Genomic DNA, 18,281 nt, shown 5'->3' on the forward strand with positions numbered 1-18,281 from the left:
GAACAAAAATACAGGACCTTTAACAAGAGAGCATTAAAACCTATTACCCAAGCTTTGTATGGAGGGTGCTTCCGGGGAATGGAGGGGACTCCTGAGGGGACGCCCCTCCCGCTCCCTCTGCTGTGGTATGACGACTCCAACACACAGCGATCGTGCGTGGAAAAGTTCAGAAGACGTGAATTTCTGTGACAACTTACCAGCTTCCTTACAACTCTTCCTGGAGCCCTGATTTGTAAAACACTGAAGTAAAGGATGAGATACCTGCTCTAAGATATTCTTGAGGTGAGAGTAGGCCTCCTGCGGGGTGAATTTCAGTTCCACTATCAAGCGATCGATCTTATTGATCACCAAAACCGGACGGATGTTTTCGAGCCAGGCTTGTCGCAGAACAGCTTGTGTCTGATGAAAACAGAAAGGCCAATGTAAAACTCATGATCTGAAATAACTGAAGCACATGAGAAAATCCTGATTCGTAATCAGCTCATTTCCATACTCGTGTATCACAACAGGTGCTCCCCAAACACTCATGACGTCTACACCATGGAAGGAAAGAACTACAGATAAGAAACTGCCCTTATGGAACTGACAATTCACTTAAGAAGGATAAATAAAATTATGCAGTTGACTGAATAATGAGAAAACAAACATTCATGTGGCCAACACACAGGCCGGAAAACCAGGGCATCCCCCGGAAGGCCCCACGTGCTCCTTGCTGACCACCAGCGCCCTCCTGGCATTAACCTCCGTTCTGCTCTTCTGGAGTCTGGTGTACTCATGACACTTATCTTGTCAGGACAGAGACTAAGGCTGTGCTTCTCCGGCTGGGGCATCTGTGCCCTCAGGGGAGACCAGCGGGGGACATGACAGGGCAGTTACGGCACAACTTCTTGGAATTATCAAATTTCCTCCATTTGAATAATTTAAAGCTTTTACCATTCTTTTTTAAAAATATTACAACAAACAAGGTATGTTAAAAAGTGGGATACAAACGTGACAACATTTTTTGAGATAAAACATAAGGCCTCCAAACAAGTCCTTATAAGAACCGAGCTTGGAGAGCCACTCCGAGGTCCACACCCAGCACATCACCCTGGTGAACTCTTCCACCTTTGGTGCAAAGGAGAAACACTAGCTTGAGGGCATGGAGGAGAGAGAGAGAGAAGGGGTGGGGGGCAGGAGTGGGTGTGTAGGTGGGCAGAGGCATGAGCGTAGCCCGAGAAGCCAACAGAAGAGAATCTCCCGTAGGGAAGAGCGGGCTCAGTATCCTGCCATCTACCACCTCTCCCACTTCAGAATCCTCCCCAAATTCAGCATCGCCCCCACTTTGGCAGAGTCCCTCTCTGAGAGGGCATCACGGATGCTTCCAAGTACTTAAGGACACCATCCTCGTTAAGATCCCTTCCGGGCGCAGGTGACCTAACTCCATCACAGACTGGACCATTATCGAATGAAATGTAAAACCGACTTTCTGATTGTGGGTAAAACGTCTAAAATGCACAGAGCCATCGGCGGGCAGTCCCTCCCCTTCCTCCGCCTTCTTTATTTGACCAGTTACATATTTCCACATTACGACCCACTACCTGTGGACAGACTCCTTCCACGGCATCGACCACGATGATGCACCCGTCACAAATGCGGACAGCTGTGGAGACTTCCGAGGAGAAGTCCACGTGCCCCGGAGAGTCTATCAGATTAATCAGGTACTCCTCGTTCCCTGAAATGGAATTTGAGAACACACGTTCAGTTGTGCGGGCACACGAAACCCTCCCTCAGGCGTTCTAGAATAAGAAAGGTGCTAAGAAGTGACTGAATACAGCTAAAGAAGCCAAAAAGCTCAATCAACAACCATCGCTCCAACTGAGGAATTCCCACCGAGGGACCTATTGCCTCCAAGCAGCATCTATAGAAAATGTTGAAGGACGTTATCATTCCCCAAGTCACCACTTCCTAAGAGCTTACTGGAGCCAGGCACTGTGCTGAACACTTTTCGTGCGCTAATCACACCTCCCTGAATCCTTGCAGCACCCCTGCCAGGTACATGTTACTATTTCACTCCCCAGGTTCCAAGCTGAGACCAAAAGAAACCAATGCCAGAGCACAGAAGCTGTTCAAAGGGGCCCAAAGCAGGAAATGCAAAGACACAAATCACTTGGCCACGACTTCCCTACAAGCTCTGGGAGACCAGGGTGTGAACCTGAGATCGAGATTCAATTCTCCAAACCTTCCAAGAGCGGTTACTATGTGCCAAGCAATGTGCTACGTGCTCACACACCGATTTTACCTCTTTAACCATCCGGACAAACAAGAGTGCTGAGCTTTCAGTCAGACGATAACCCGTGCGGAGTTGTCCCAAGCACTGAAAGTCCCACATCCCATCAAACCCCAAGTCAGTCCCACATCCCATTAACTCCTAGGTCAGTCCCACATGAGCCAGAATGGGCCACCCTAGGTTACAAAGACTTCACGCTGGAACACGATGAAGGAAACCACGCGGAATAGAAATTCATTAGATGTCTATACTCATTCCCTATTTGCTAAACCTGATACAGTTCTTGTTTTTTTTTTAAGATTATTTATTTATTTATTTGACAAGAGAGAGCACAAGCAGGGGGAGGAGCAGGCAGAGGCAGAGAGAGAAGCAGGCTCCCAGCTGAGCAGGGAGCCTGATACGGGGCTCGATCCCAGGACCCCGGGATCATGACCTGAGCCGAAGGCAGATGCTTCACTGACTGAGCCACCCAGGTGCCCCCCAGCTCTCTTTTAAAGGCAAAACAATCACTGATCGCTCAGACTCCCCCACACACACTACTTCTGCTCTCCCTCCTAACTCGGTGTCTTTCTACTTCTGTGTGCTCCACAGCTACTCCAGGACCCAAGGGCTAGACACTACACTGTGCAGGCCTTTCAGAGGATTTGCTCCCGTGCCATCTGAACAAGCTGACGACTCGCCTCGGGCCCTAGGTGACAGTGATACTGAGCAAAGACCACAGTAACCACAGCCAGAGCTCACGTTCGTGGACTCTGCGCCTGGCACCGTGCTAAGCATTTTGCAGACACTGGGTCGTGTTTACTAGCAACCACCCCTTGCAGAAAAACTAGGGCACAGAAACCTTAAATATCTTTCCTGAGAACATCTAACCAGAACCCGACTCTGAGGTAAACTGCTTAAGATCAAACAATTAAAAATGGTAGAATAAAAGTTCAAACCCATCTAACTCCAAAGACATACCTTTGACCACGCCACTCAAGATGGCACCAAGTTTGTCTCATGTGCCAAGTCCACTGGGGTTGAATTTCTTTTTTTTTTTTTTTTTTAAGATTTTATTTATTTATTCAACAGAGATAGAGACAGCCAGCGAGAGAGGGAACACAAGCAGGGGGAGTGGGCGAGGAAGAAGCAGGCTCATAGCGGAAGAGCCTGATGTGGGGCTCGATCCCGGATCGCCGGGATCACGCCCTGAGCTGAAGGCAGACGCTTAACCGCTGTGCCACCCAGGCGCCCCTGGGGTTGAATTTCTAAACACTAGGTTAGGGATTCCAAAGTGCCCCGGAGCTCAGTGGGAGAAAGTGCCACCAATGAACAATGGGCTGCTTCTTACAAACCACCGCCCCTCCACACCCCATCGCCAACCTGTTCCAGGTCTTCTTGTGCAAGGTGCGTTATAAGGAATCCTGGATCTGCTCACCCACCAGGGAAGGCTCCAACCAGACAGAGGACTGTGGATATCTCCAAAGAAAACCAAAAACATCAAAGACACAGAGCCCGGGGACAGTGGTCCCTGGGCCTCAGTGGAGCCTTTTACTGTCAGGGCTCCCAGCGCCCTTTGGGATAAGCCCATGCTCTCTACCGAATAAGCCAAATGAAAATAAGCAGCGCTAGCAGGGTCCAAGGTCCAATCAGCTCGCATCATGTCAAACAGAAGCTATGAGATTCCTAAAATCTCTCCACATTTCCCTAGCCTAACCCTTCACTTCATAGATAAACATGCCCCCAAAGGGAAGAGATGTACACAGGTCACACCAGGAGTAGCGAGCCAGAAACACACCCAGGTCATTCTAATGACCTTCGTCACTTCCTATAGAAGTCTTAGATTCCTTTATACTTTGCAGCTGGGGAAACAACACTTGCTCGCTCATTTGAAAGCCCAGACTCTAGTGTGGGAGAACTGGAAGCGCTCTCCCACCCTGCCTGACAACAGCTGGGCCTGAGACAAACTTCCAGAAGCTGTGTCTGCTGTCAGGTCCTTTACAGAATTTAAAATGCATCTACAGAGAAACTTTAGGCTTCCTACACAATAGTGCTCTTGCCTTTTACTGGGGTTACAGCCCTTTAGACAACGCCCAGAAAAACAAACATACCTACCTACCGATCCATCCTCTATCTACCCTCCCCTAATTATGCATCCAATTCCAGACCCCTTGAAATTCATATAAGGACAGCAAGTTCAGATCTCAAAGACAACAGAAAGCTAGTGACAGACTAAGTGTTTTCACCTGCAAATAGGCAAAATAAAAAACAAGACTGCATGATCAGAAACCTTTGGGAACTACAGTGGAGGGGGGTCGGGGTGAGGAAGACGCTCACAACACACACATGTACTAAAGCCCCAGAGAAGCTCTGTAGTAAAGAAGCCAGTCTGACTTCCATATGTACCTGATGGAGAGAAGGGGAGGGACCGCGGTCACTCACACGGCTGATAACCACAGAGCTCAGCACATAGCCGGTCTCTGACTTTCAGTGATTTTTTTCATCTTCACTCTTTCCAAATCACTTCAAACTAAATTTCAAAGGTAGGGACAAGAACTCCAATATCCATCAGAGAGAAAAAAAAAAAGCCCGTAAACGCAACTCTTCTGCTGTCTTCAGCCATGCCGTGCTGTTTAAGATTTGTTCCCTGAGGGGCGCCTGGGTGGCACAGCAGTTAAGCGTCTGCCTTCGGCTCAGGGTGTGATCCCAGCATTGTGGGATCGAGCCCCACATCAGGCTCCTCTGCTATGAGCCTGCTTCTACCTCTCCCACTCCCCCTGCTTGTGTTCCCTCTCTTGCTGGCTGTCTCTATCTCTGTCGAATAAATAAATAAAATCTTAAAAAAAAAAAAAAAAAAAAAGATTTGTTCCCCGAATGCCATCTACCACCGTTTGTGCTCGTGAGGGTCAAACACACACACACACACAAACTAGGTGTGATATTATTACTACCGCTGAGGGAAATTATAATTTCTAGGCACGCTAAATGACCTCCCTGATTTGTCACACGGTCCTGAAGGAGAGTAAGGGACTGACTCCTGCTCAAGCATTGAGCCACACTCCCCAGGCATTCCAAAACACACCTCTTCATTTCAGGGACTGATCTCATTGGCAGCGCAACAATCCAATTTTTTTTTCATGTTCCAGGCGACTGGGGAAAAGAAAAAGTTGGAAGCCCTGAAGTTCATCGTGGCAGGTATCTTGCCGGCAGTTTCTGCTCACAGGGAGTTACGGAAAATCACCCTTCCCCTGCCCATGAGTCCTCCAGGTTTAGGGTGCCACGGGTAATTGTCTCACGGAAGGTGCACATCAGTCACCAGTGCCTGCCAAAGGTCTCCTTTGTGAAGTGGAAAACTTTACATGAGGTCATGTTCAATTTCCAAAACACTGGAGATGTCCAGTGTGTCCAGCACACACACAGAAAGCCAACAGGAGACAACATGACCTCAAACAAAGGGAGATGTCCATCACTCGTGGACGAAGATCCGTACTTCATGCAAGCGTCTCTTCTGTTTCGGAGTGTCAGGAGAATACAGTATCAGGAACACGGGAAGAGCCCGAGCCACGTGAGAACATGTTCCCTAGCACAACACTTACAGAACACGCAACACTTAGGGACGTAAGCTAGGCCCCAACTATATGGTAACCACAGGACTTTGCACAGGAAGTTCCCACAGGAAATATGACTACTAACCCTTTCTATTTTAAAACAGTATGTAAGATTATTGTAAATCAACAGATATGGTTCATTATTCCACAGAACTGTACAACACATTTTATCTCCTATTTGCCTACATGGCTAACAGGTCTCGGCAGGAGAACTGAGTGTGTCTTCATGAGAAGGCTGTAAGAAGAGGTTGTGGGTGGTTTTTCCTGATGATATAAATGTCAAAAATGACGTGGTTCAGGGAGGAGTGAGAAAACGGCCTACAAACAACTATGAATGGCAAATAATGAAGTTTTCTTGCTGCACGGCCCCATCCTCAAGTCCCCTCAGACCCTCCCGCAACATGAAATGAAGGAGACCACACATGGGCCACCTCTGACCACTCGGCCTCACTGGCTTGTGGTTTTTCCCCGAGGGCCCATCTGTGCCGGCCACTCAGTACTGGGGCCACACCCTGAACTGTGACATCACTAGGAACCTCGCCACCTTAGAAATCCTGCTACGTGGGTAGTAAATCTAGCAATTACACGTCTACACTGTCTTGACCTTTCTACTTACTGGCATTTTTGCCTATAAGGATCAAATAAGAACCAGAATAAAGAAGCCTTGTGTAAAAAAAAAAAAAAAAAAAAAAAAGGCTGATGCTCATTTCTCGGAACGTACGTCAGGGTTCCAAACCTTGGTTGGAACCTGCTTAGAATCTGTTTACTTCAACCTGGAGGGAAGACCAAGGACTATCTTTTAGTCATTTCATGTGGGTTAAGGCGCAGGTCCCACCATCAGAGCTGCTGCAACGCACCTCTGACCAAGACTGCACAGCGGGACGTGGAGCTAGAAGGATGGTTGAGCATGTTTCCAAGATAAGACAGACTGGAGCGAGCATCCTTAAAAGCTGATGGTCAAGTGTCGGTGAAGATACAGGAGAGAAGGAACTCAACAGGAGCCAAGTCCAGAGCACGCGTCTCCCACGCTGACAGGAGACCAGCAGAAACACTAAAACCAGCCCGGGGGGAGGCGCGGTGGCCAGCAGCAGAGGGAAGTGTTCCATGTCTGTGACGCAGAAGGTAAGGATGTCTGCTGAGATTGTGCGGGAGGGGAAGAGAGGACGGCTGGGGTCGGGAAGGAGGTTTAAAAGAACACACAAGACCTGGCAGAGGGAAGTCCGTCAGCAGCCCTGAGGACCAGCCAAGACCCCAGCCCCGGAGAATAAGGAAGTGTAGTGCCAGCTCCGTCCAGGGTTACAGTTTTGCTCAGAAAAATAAGACAGAAGGCAAAGAAACAGGCCCTTGGAAGGACTGTCAGCGAGATGACCCATCTGGGCTGTAAGAGGCGGGCAGTGAATGCAGGACGCGGACGGGGCTCAAGGAGCTGGAGAACTTGATGAAGTCGAAGAACGGGTACTTCACCCCACAGGTGAGCGAGCAAGAGGATCTAAGACTGTGAGGAGGGAGTATTCCAAGCTGAAATGTCAAAGACGGGCAGTTCCAGGCGGTCCTAACATCTAGAAAGGAGCCGTGACAGCGAGTGGGTGAGAAAAGTGGAGACCTACACACCGCCGCAGTGGAGAGGCCATGCCGTCGGGAGGGCTCACTGTCAGGAATGGAGTAAGCTACCCTGGCAGATTCGGGTAAAAAGAAAATTACGAGCCAGGTGCCAACATCACTAATGAGCTCACGCCGTCCTCAGGGAGCTGACAAGGACAAGAAAGAGGAGAACAGTTAGACCGTATAAACCTCAAAAGAGAGGGGAGTTTTAAAACAAGGCTGGAAGAATGAAGTTTGAACCAGAACCAGGGAACAAAGAGAATGGCAACCCCATGTCGTAACCCAGAGACGGATGGAGCAAGGAAGAATGAGTCTAAGGAGAGCAGTGTCCTGGGAAAACAGCCAGGCCCGCGGCAGAGAAGCGAACATCAACAAAAAGACGTTGAGGATGGAGAGATGCTTGTTTACCTTGGAACGTTTTCAGAGCACGTTTTGGGAAGGAAGGCAAGAGCAGGATGTTGAAGGAGGGTGTGAACATCACAGAGAAACATGGGGAAGAGACGGCTAGAGAGGCTCCCATCTTAGGTGGTGACCAAGGACAGTAGGGATGTGGGCAATGCTAGCCACAAGAAGATGTCTGTAAGCGGCCCCAGCAACCCCTTGTGGACAGGAGGGGGCACGCCTCAGGAGCCTTCAGCCATGGTCTGGACTGACCGACCTCTGAGAGACTCCTGGTCCAAGTGAACAAGCTGGAAACGGAATCATCGGGTTCCCAGGACCACTGCCACAGGCTAACCCCTCTGTCCTTGGGAAGGTTTCTGAAACTCCCTGAACTCCACTCTGTACGTATGTACAATGAGGGTAGTATCCATCTCACGGGGTTGCTATGAGGATGACCATGAAGTCATGTGTACGAGGCACCCGGCTCAGAACCAAACCATCATGCACCCATTTACTCACACCCAGCTTCAACCGAACGCTTCAAAAAGAAAAGCGTCATCTTAAGAGAAAAAAGTCCGACCTTTAGCCAAACAAGGGACAGACGATGGAACCCCTCCCTGCTAGCCTCAGTCCCATAAATAGGACAATAACTGGGACCGCGCATTAGTGTTCACATTTCTAGGAGAGGGAAGCTACTGTGTCTCAGTAAGAAAGAACACTTCCCGGCACATGCTGGCCTGGTGTGAACGTGGGTGGCACCATTCAGTCTCCCGTTGGCCTCGTCTTCACAGATTAAGACCAGAGAGCCTGCAGAGAGCCCTGCCTGTCCTTGGCCTCCAAGCTCTGTGTGGTTGCCTCCTGGACGAACACTGAGTGTCTCACCGAACCAGGCTGTTAGCTGGCCTGTGCGCCTCACGCTACAAACCCGAAACCTGGAAGTGAAAGCCTGCTACAATTTCTTCCATGGGGTGTTTCACAAAGTTGTAAAGAAGTTGCCAATAGCTTAAAAACTGGAAGATTTTACCAAATGCTCGATGCCAACTTTTCTTGAAAAAGCAGATCCCCACAGAGCATCAGTCAGCTGGAGGTGAATGGCATCTGCCCCCACCTGGGGGCTTGGGGGGTATTTCAGGGATGGGTACAATTAATTCACTCTCTAGCCTGCACTGCTCGGGTAGAGGCATCCACACCGACACGTCAAGAACTAATAATACACAACTTAATAATCAGATTTAACTGCTGCTCTAAGAAGTGGTTAATGACTGGGGAAAAATTAAGTTAGACACTTACCTCACAGCTTGTGTGAATACACGCGCACGCACACACACGATTACGGATGGATTAGATGTACAAACTGAAAACATAATGTGGTAAGACTAGGGGTGATTTTTATTTCATTCTTGTGTTTTACTATATATTCTATAATATACTGAATTTCCTATAATATATACAGATTTGCAAATGAATTCGGAATTTTTAAAAAGATGAGTAAAAATGAACGCTTCATTTCAGAAGTTCTCCAGCAGTAATACAGGTATAAAGAATGGCTACACTGTAGCAATGGCAGCAATAAGCCTGGAGACTATCTGAAGAAAACTCCAGGAACTTCAAATTATTTGACCCATTTAAAGACATTTCTCTCATCTTTATTTCAACTCTGGATTCAAAGGAATTACATCCCCTTAGGATTTTTTTAATAGAATGTACAATGAATAGTATTTCCTAACTCTTTAAATAACTAGATAAATGGATGGTACCCTTGTGGGAAGGACAAAGAGAGGTAAGACACAGGGAAATAACAAGGTTTAACAATATGGTCCCAACATTTGTAGCAAATTTTGGTCACAAAGGTAAAGATGAGACACTCCATTTTCTCAAGGAAGAAGTGTGTCCCTGGAAAATGCTAAGTATCACCTTCTACAACATACCTGGGTTTTCCACACCATTTCTGTAACATACCTGGGTTTTGTAAGCATGTTTAATTTAAACTAGAAAAATACCCTCTCTTTCAATCGAAGTAAGGATTTGAAAAAATTTTTGAAAGCCAGTGAAATCAAGAGTCAGAATCAGAAAGGATTTGATTAACACTTAGTGCAGAGATTCTTAATGAAGAGGATAGTGGAAGGGGGTGGGAAGGAGGGGAAGACACAGGGAACTAAAAATCTCCTGTGGAGTTTCTTCAACCAACAGGTCTCCCTCCTGCGGGAGGAGGTCCCCTTCAGACTGTCCCACCTTCACAGTGGGAATGCCCTCTGGCAGAGAATCAGTACTGAGATACAGATAAGAGCATCATCTTATCTCGGAGGCCTTTGGACAACACGTGCCTCACTCAACACCCCCAACTTCTACCCCCATTTAATACGTGGGGGAAAGAAGGCTCTGCACCGGTCGTCCAGCAGTTCCCCCATTTAATACGCGGGGGAAAGAAGGCTCTGCACCGGTCGTCCGGTGTGGAAACTGCCTCCACCCAAACCCCCTCTAGGCAGTCATGCTCACAGAGAGACACACTCGATACTCTGTGACTCCACTCCAACCACCACTCACAGACCAGGAGGTGACCGTCCAACCCAAGCGTGGCCAATCCATGGGTGTAACCTCTGCCAGGGCCCGGCATAAAAAGATAAGCTGGGCCACACCTTGTTCCTGAGAATGTGTGATCAGAAACATATGACAGAGCAGCAGTAAGCAGTGGAAATAGGGTAAAAAAACACACAGGAGTGGAGATGAGAGGCCAGGGCAAAGTGAGTTCACGAAGATGGGGACACTAAGAGTAGGCAAAAGCTACGAAATAGAGAAAAGACAGGGTAACAGAGACAAAGACAGAGAATGAGACCCACGGATAAAAGTGGAGTTCCAGAGAGAAGATCCACTAACTTGTACTGACGGTCTCGAGGGCCATCTTGGATCCAGAATCAACGGCTCCAATTTCTACGAGATGTCACTCAATGAAGCTCCTATTTTCTTGGTTTTCACGAATACTGTCTCCAGTATCATATTACACCTATTCTTTCAATAAGCCATCCCACCCCAGCACCAGCGAGCTCAAGTCTGGATTCTGCGCAGTCAAGAAAACAGCATATCTAAAACAATGTGAGAGCGAGGTGCCCAGGGTCAGAGATCAACAAAGCAGAGGGTAGACCAAAGCTGGGTCCTATAGCCATTCTCCTTCAATGCTATGCCAGAGAGACAAGTGAACTGGAATGGGTGTTATGCGATACAAAGTAAACCTTAATAAAATGGTTAAAAACCAGGGTGGCAGAACCGGAGACAAAATTCAGAGGCAACAACTAAAACTGACAACTAGAGGAATCGTCAAATAAAAACGGACTAATGGTATGAGCATGGAAAGGAAAGCTACAAATCTCTTGAAAAATAAGGGGAGATGATAAATAAACTAAGCACTGACCCATGCCACACGAGGAGGACACAGCCTTTAAAATGTCAGATGGAGTCCTTACTTTAAATGTTAAACACTCGGAATTCATTAAGAATACCTAAGAGCTTCAAAACTGGCTTAGTACAAAAATATTTTGCAGACTGACGTCAAAGAGAATAGAGTCGTGCCTCACGCAGAAGGTCCCCTGGTGCCAGTGCCAGACAGGACACTGTGAGAGATGAACCACAGATCAGTCACTTAGGGAAATGAAATACATCTTTATTATTTTCTTCTAATTATAAAAATACACATTTTGTGTTAAAATTTCCAAATAGTACAAAAATAAATATTTTAGAAAATCTTAAGTTTCACACAACTCAGTCCCTGGAGATAACTGGTGTTAAGGTTTTAGTGTGTATCCTTCCAGACATCTCTATCTACACACATATTTTATTACCAAAACACACTCTTATCGTACAAGTATTTACTCTGCCACTTGCTTTTTGTCTCAACATATTTTTCCTGTATTATCACATATAGATCAAACAGGCGTCTGAACAGCCGCCTGTTTTCACAGAAAGGATGTATCAGTGTACTTGACCGTTTTCCAAAGACAGACATAAAGGCTGTTGGCTTTTTTTTTTTTAACTAATACAAACTTTCTGGTGAACATCACTGAATACATATCTCACATACCTGTAAGACTACTTCTGCCACGTAAATCCCTGCAAGTATTACTGTTAAAATGACATCCTGATTTGCGGACAGCAAGCTGAAATGATCATGGCAACCCAATTAAGTAAGATTCTAAATCCAACACAGAGGCCATAGGACAGAATAAGGATCCAGCCAGGAAATGGAACACTAAGGCTGAGCCAGCCAAGTCCTGAGACTCTTGACCATTCTTGTGAAGAAATCCATACAATCGCCTGGGTGCATGGGGGGACAGGTGTGAACTGCCCATTCTTCCGCCCTCAAGCCAGTCAGAGGTCCCCATCTGCATCCAAGGCTGGACAGCCTGTCTCTGACAACAGCTCATCTGGAGGCCAGAATGAAGTGTGTGGAATAGAAAGCAAAGAAACTGAGGCATACAATTAATTCAGAAAGAGAAAGGACACTGAAGATACAAAACTATTTTTCTTTAAAACACAGATTTACCTTTTGCATAATGTAGTGAAATGGCACTGGATTTCATAGTGATCCCTCGAACCTGTTCATCTTCTCTGCTGTCCATGTACCTTAACTGTAAAAATACATCATATGCATCCTTACTTCCCAATGAATTAAAATCTTAACATTGAAATGAACCAAGTCGGACTTCTGCTTGAAACACATAATTTTTAAACTAAAAGCCTTCCATATTTTTACAAGTGGGGAAGGGTTGGAGAACTTGCTGAATGTATTCCAATACCACACAGCCTCCCCAGAGTGCTGCTCATTCACACTCGGGCCGTGAATGACCAGGTACTCCAGGAACAAGTCACAGAAGTAGTATGTGGGGGATTCCTTCATTGCACATCCAGAACAGAGCCTGCCTTTCCCTACTTACAGGCTGTTTGACAAAGTCCAAGCAAAGACTGAAACAGAAGGTCTCTAGAAGCATGAGGAGCCTTCACTCCTTTCCCCAAATTTGTGGATTTTAAACATGTTTTTAAAAAAAGAATGGTATGGTGGAAGATATTTCTAACATGACCAGTTAGCTGATGGCTTTCATCAGTGTAATGCCACAAACAAGGGCCCACACCTCATTCTCCGGGCTCCACAGCACGTCGACACTGACACGGCCTCACTTACTGAGCAACCACTCCTCTGCACCCCTTCAGCCCTGCGTGCCTCACTAACTTCCTCCCTCTCCAGGACCGCTGTCCCTTGCCCTGCTTTACTTCTCTCCACTGTGTCTCCTTTGAAAAATTCTTCACTTTTACACTGACTTACTCCTTTCATTCAAATGATTGAGGAATAACTGATTGACGTGGGTATGCCACATGGACTCATCCCACATCAACTCCTTAATCTGCCGACAGCCTTCCATTCCCGCAGCTCTGGCAAAACCGAACTCCTAAAAGCTACAGTGACCTCTGGCCAAACACAATCACCCTGTCTAACCTTCCATCTTCCTGATTTCAGTGTGGCATCAGACAGACAGAGCTACTGACTCTTGCATGCAGGTGTGCACACACACACATGTGAGATTCTTGTAAGAGTCCGCAATCTCCTAGCTCCCTTAGCTCTCCTGAGATGGTACTGCTGGCTCCCCTTCACCTCTCTGATCTCTGAGGCCCTCCTCCAAAGTCTCAGCCCCTGGTTATTCTTCTACACGTGTGTTTTTTTAAGCACTGATTTGAAACAAAACATACACAGTGAAAAGAATAGCAATACAATGAACACCTGTGTGTGTGTGCCATCCTATTTAAGAAAGAAAAAAAAGATTATGTTACTTTTGACGGACCACCTGGGCCCCTGGCTCAGAGGTAACTACTGTCCTAAATTTTACCTTGTTCATTCACTTGCTTTCTTTATAACTTTTAAAAATGAGTGTACCACTAAGCAACTTATCATTCAGCGTTGCGGGTTTTAGGCCTTATACAAATGGACTCATACTCTATATACACACATATGCACCCACATACATATGTGGTACTGTCACTTTATCTCTGATCACTATCATATTCCTGAGATTCGGCCATACTGACGGACAGAGTCATCATTCATTCATTTCCATTACTGTAGGATTCCACTACACAAAGCCACTGCACCTTATTCATCCATGCTGTTTGTCACGGGACAGGTGGACGGATTCTAGTTTTTTAAACTATCACTGAGCTGTCATTAACAGTTGCATGTCTGTCTCTTGGTAGATTACCTAGAAGTGGAATTTCTGAGTTATTAAATGCACACATCTTCAACGTTACTAGCAACTTCCACATTGTTTTCCAAAGAGACAGAACTATTCCGCACTCTGAAGAGTGGATCAGAGGCTCCTCTGCTCCGCCACCCCAGCAACACTCAAAATGGTCAGGCTATTTTTAAATCAGATGGATGATAATATTTTTCTAATTTACATCGCTCCGATTATCAGTGAGGCTGAGTATCCTTCTCTGAGTTTACTGTTTCTTATTCAAGATGTTTGTCCATCTTTTTAACGGTTATATTACAGATTTGTGCTATTTTGGATAACAGATATTTATAGTCTCTGCATATTAGACCTTTGTCAATTATGTGTCGTTATTTCCCCCCAGGTACCAGGCTTGTCTTTTCAACTTTCTTCACGGTGCATCCTGAAAAACACATGTTCTTAGTTGTAATGTAGTTGAGTTGACCAAACTTACATAATGCTATGTACTTCTATGTCTTATATAAGAAATCTTCTCTTAAAGATCATAAAAGTATCGTCCTATATTATTTTCTCCAAGTTTCATAATCTTGCTCCTCACATACAAGTATTTTAATTACGTGCTGATCTGTGTGTGCAGTGTTAGTTAGAGGTCTTTATTTATTTTCCACATAGATACCAACTGTCCAAGGACAACGTATGGAGAGGCTCATCTTTTCCCTACAGATCAGAAATGCCAGCTCTGTGATAAATGAGGATCCCTGTTTCTAGGCCTGCTATTCTGGGCCATCGGTCAATTATCCCTCAGCCAACTGCAAACCGCAAGCTATCGTAGATTCATAGTAAATCCTGCTATCCGGTAAGACACACTGCACGTCCGACTCTTCTTCAGACATGTCTTTGCAGAGTTCTGCGTGATTTTAGAATCAGCGTATCAAATTCAAATTTTAAAAAAGCTTGAAATTTTTACAAGAACTGCTTATAGATCAACATGAAAAAAACTGTCATTTTAAAAATTGTGAGCATGCTGTAGCTCCCCGTGTATTTATATTTTCCCCAATGTCTCACAGGTACATTTTTAATGCTATAAAAGTGCCATATTTTCTGCTTATTGCTCATGTACACTCTTTTCAATGACTTTTGTACCCTGAAGCCTGCTAAATTCTTATTAATATCCTAGTACTTTATCTGTACACTTTTCTGAGATCTTTACGAAGTCGTACCACCCTTTCTAAAACTCTTCTTTTTCGTTTTTGCTTTGTTGTTACAGCAGAGCCTCCAAGGCAGTGGACAGCAGAAGCTGTAACACAATGAGCAAAAGGGAGAAATAGCTGCCCTTGCCTTATTCCTAACTATAAATGCAAAAATGTCAACACTGCATTATTAAGGATGCAGGATTTTTTGGTAAATATTCCATATCAGATTGCAGAAGTTCCCTCTATGCCTACTTCACTATCAAAAAGGATGTTGAATTCTACTATGTGTTTTCTGCATCTACTGAAATGATCATGACTGTCCTACCTCTGATCTGTTAATATGGTGAAATGACATGTTAAACCAATCTTGAATTCTTTGCGATAAACTCTATTTAGCTATGAAAAACTAGCTCTTTATACAATTCCAGATTCTGTCTCTTAATAATGATTATAACTTTTGCATCTACTATCACACGGCTGTCAAGGGATTGTCCCATCCTGTATTAACACCCTTGCTAACTTCGGGGAGCCAGGTAAGGAGCTGGAGAGTATTCCCTGCTTCTTCCCTCCTGTGCTTTGGAATGGATGAGGAGAACTGAAATCATTTGTCACCTGAATATATGGTAGCAGGAGAGAGTTAAACCATCTGGACTTTGTGGAAATCCCGTTTCTCGAATGACTGTTTCCTCTTTCTTCCTGACCTCACTGCGGTTGAATCCCAGCTCTCCGTCTCTAAGCCTGTTGTTGGGCTGTCATTTCCCACTAGCACCTTTGCCATCCCTGCAGCACTTTCTTTCCCAGCAGCTTGCACTTCTTCCTCCTTGCCTTTCTTCTTGATCAATTTTGCTAGATATTTACCACTCATGTTAAAAGATGACCAGAAATTGTCTGTATTGCTAATATTTTTTAATAGACTATCTTTCTGGGAAATTTTAAGCTCACAGAACAACTGATCAGAGAGTACAGAGGCTCTCAAACACCACCCCCAACAAACTACACGCAGTTCCCCTATTATTTATCCACACCTTGTGTTGGTGCTGGCGCAGTACACGTTACACTTAATGAACCCATATCGATACATCATTACGAACTGAAATCCCTAGTTCACGTTAGGGCTCACTTCACATGTGTAATGACCTATGCCCACCTCTACTGTATCATAGGTGTTGGCCATATCAATCTTTCCCAAGAACTGACTTTGGCTTCATTGATCTTTTCTATAAAATGTTTGTTTTCTGCTTTGTTTACGTGTGCTTTATTATTTCCTTCCATCTACTTACTTTAGGGCTATTGCCCTATTCAAACTTCTCAGGTGGAGAAAACACAAGCAGTTCCTTATCTCGCCTGGCCCGGTTTCCTTGGTCCCTCCACATGGCACCTCAGGCCAGTCCCCACGCCACCTGCCTCCAATGTCTGATTCTGATACCAGTCTCCTACAGCTACTTTCTATTCATTTCTGCTTCTCTACCTCCTCTCCTCTCTGTTCCCAGTCACCTGACGGATTCTGCTGACTGTGTCCTAAATTCATGAAGGGAAGGAACATCCTCATTTCTCTACTGCCAGTAACTTATTCCACGTCCTTTCACTCACAGCTGGAAATAAACATCTCTTTAATTTCATTTCCTAAAACACTATTTTCATCATGACACACACTTCAGAAGCCCTCTTTGGTACTCAAGTTAGCCGTCAAGTTTTTCTATGATCCAATACATTCTCTCCACCAGCGCTTTTTCCTGTCTGGTAAATTCTAGGCAAATGTTCCACTCAAATCAAGCACAACACACAAATTATCCTTGATCCCCATTATCCACCTTATCCCCCCACCTGACAGTTTCCCCACCTTCTCTTCAAACCACACAGCTCATCCCCATGAAGAATCTCATCCTCTGAGGAATCTTCCACAATTGTGCCAGGCTATCATTGGACTTGTTGCAAAAACTCATTTTTGCATTTATAAAATATTCATATAAAGCAATATAAAAATAACTTTTTCTCAACATCTGTTTTATCTTGCAAAATAGATTAGTAACTAGCTTCTTAGACACACAAACTGTACTTCACACTTTTTTAGGATCTCTAAGAACACATGACATTGCAGACAGCTAATACTTATTGAAAGGCAACAAGTATTTATCAAGTAGAACAACTTACCTTGCCTGCCAGGCGGCTGGAGATGATTCCATTGCTAGATATAAGACAGTCAGCCAGCGTAGTTTTTCCTGTTAAAATAACAATATTAATTCAAATCTATTTCTTTTTCTAAACAGGAAGAGAGATGTACTGCACAGTTAACTTTTGACCATGAGAACGGGTTTTGCAAAGATTTCCTATTGACCTATACAGAGTGAAGCCAGACCTAATGAGCATTTAGACTTCTGAACAGAATACCATCTAGAAGGACACAGAATCTACTGCTCAAAGAGCTGTAATTTCTATCTCCACCCCAAGGGATCTCATCACCCTCTCCTGAAAAGCTGTCGAGTGATTTTTTTCCCCCAGCCGAGAACTTTTTTTTAACAGAGGCATCATGTACAGAGTCAAATGCAGACTCCTAGGTGATGAGATAAACCATCATGCCAATGAAAACACAGAACATCTGATAAACGTTTACACAGCTAGTAAAATCTGTCCTCCGAGAATTTGACCTAGTTCATCCAATTCTTAATCATCTGATATCCATAACAGTGACCATGCTATTAACTTACACTCTTGATAGCTTAGAATGACAAAAGGAGAGTAGAGCACTCATTTTTGTCTCTGAATGGCATACTGGGTAAAGCACCACCAAGAAACAGAACGTAATCTTCTGCCATATTTTCCCAGGTATGGCCTTGGGTGGTATTTGCCAGTTAAACCGTCTTAAGAAAATACTTATTTAGCAAGAAATTCAGGAAATTTACCCTTAGCTCCTACTGTGAGGGTATCAGCTACACTGCAGCTACTCCCAGAGTTACCTAGACTCTAAATCTAAAGCTAGGGAGTTACTATGTAATTAAACTCACAGTTTCATACAAGGTTTTATGAAAGCTACACAATT

General features: G+C 45.1%; 1 protein-coding gene across 1 annotated transcript in view; it reads right to left on the minus strand.

Moving 5' to 3' along the window:
* EFL1 (elongation factor like GTPase 1) overlaps positions 1-18,281 on the minus strand; it is a 122,745-nt gene that overhangs the window by 101,376 nt on the left and 3,088 nt on the right. The window contains exons 3-6 of the mRNA XM_045812984.2: positions 17,396-17,463; positions 12,374-12,458; positions 1,581-1,714; positions 262-399 (exon numbers count right to left, since the gene is read on the minus strand). Of these exons, the coding sequence (XP_045668940.1) occupies positions 262-399; positions 1,581-1,714; positions 12,374-12,458; positions 17,396-17,463 (425 nt within the window). The remainder of the gene's footprint in view (positions 1-261; positions 400-1,580; positions 1,715-12,373; positions 12,459-17,395; positions 17,464-18,281) is intronic.

This window comes from Ursus americanus, chromosome 28, assembly GCF_024610735.1.
Source record: "Ursus americanus isolate L20-20 chromosome 28, mUrsAme1.1.p, whole genome shotgun sequence".
Lineage (NCBI taxonomy): Eukaryota > Metazoa > Chordata > Mammalia > Carnivora > Ursidae > Ursus > Ursus americanus.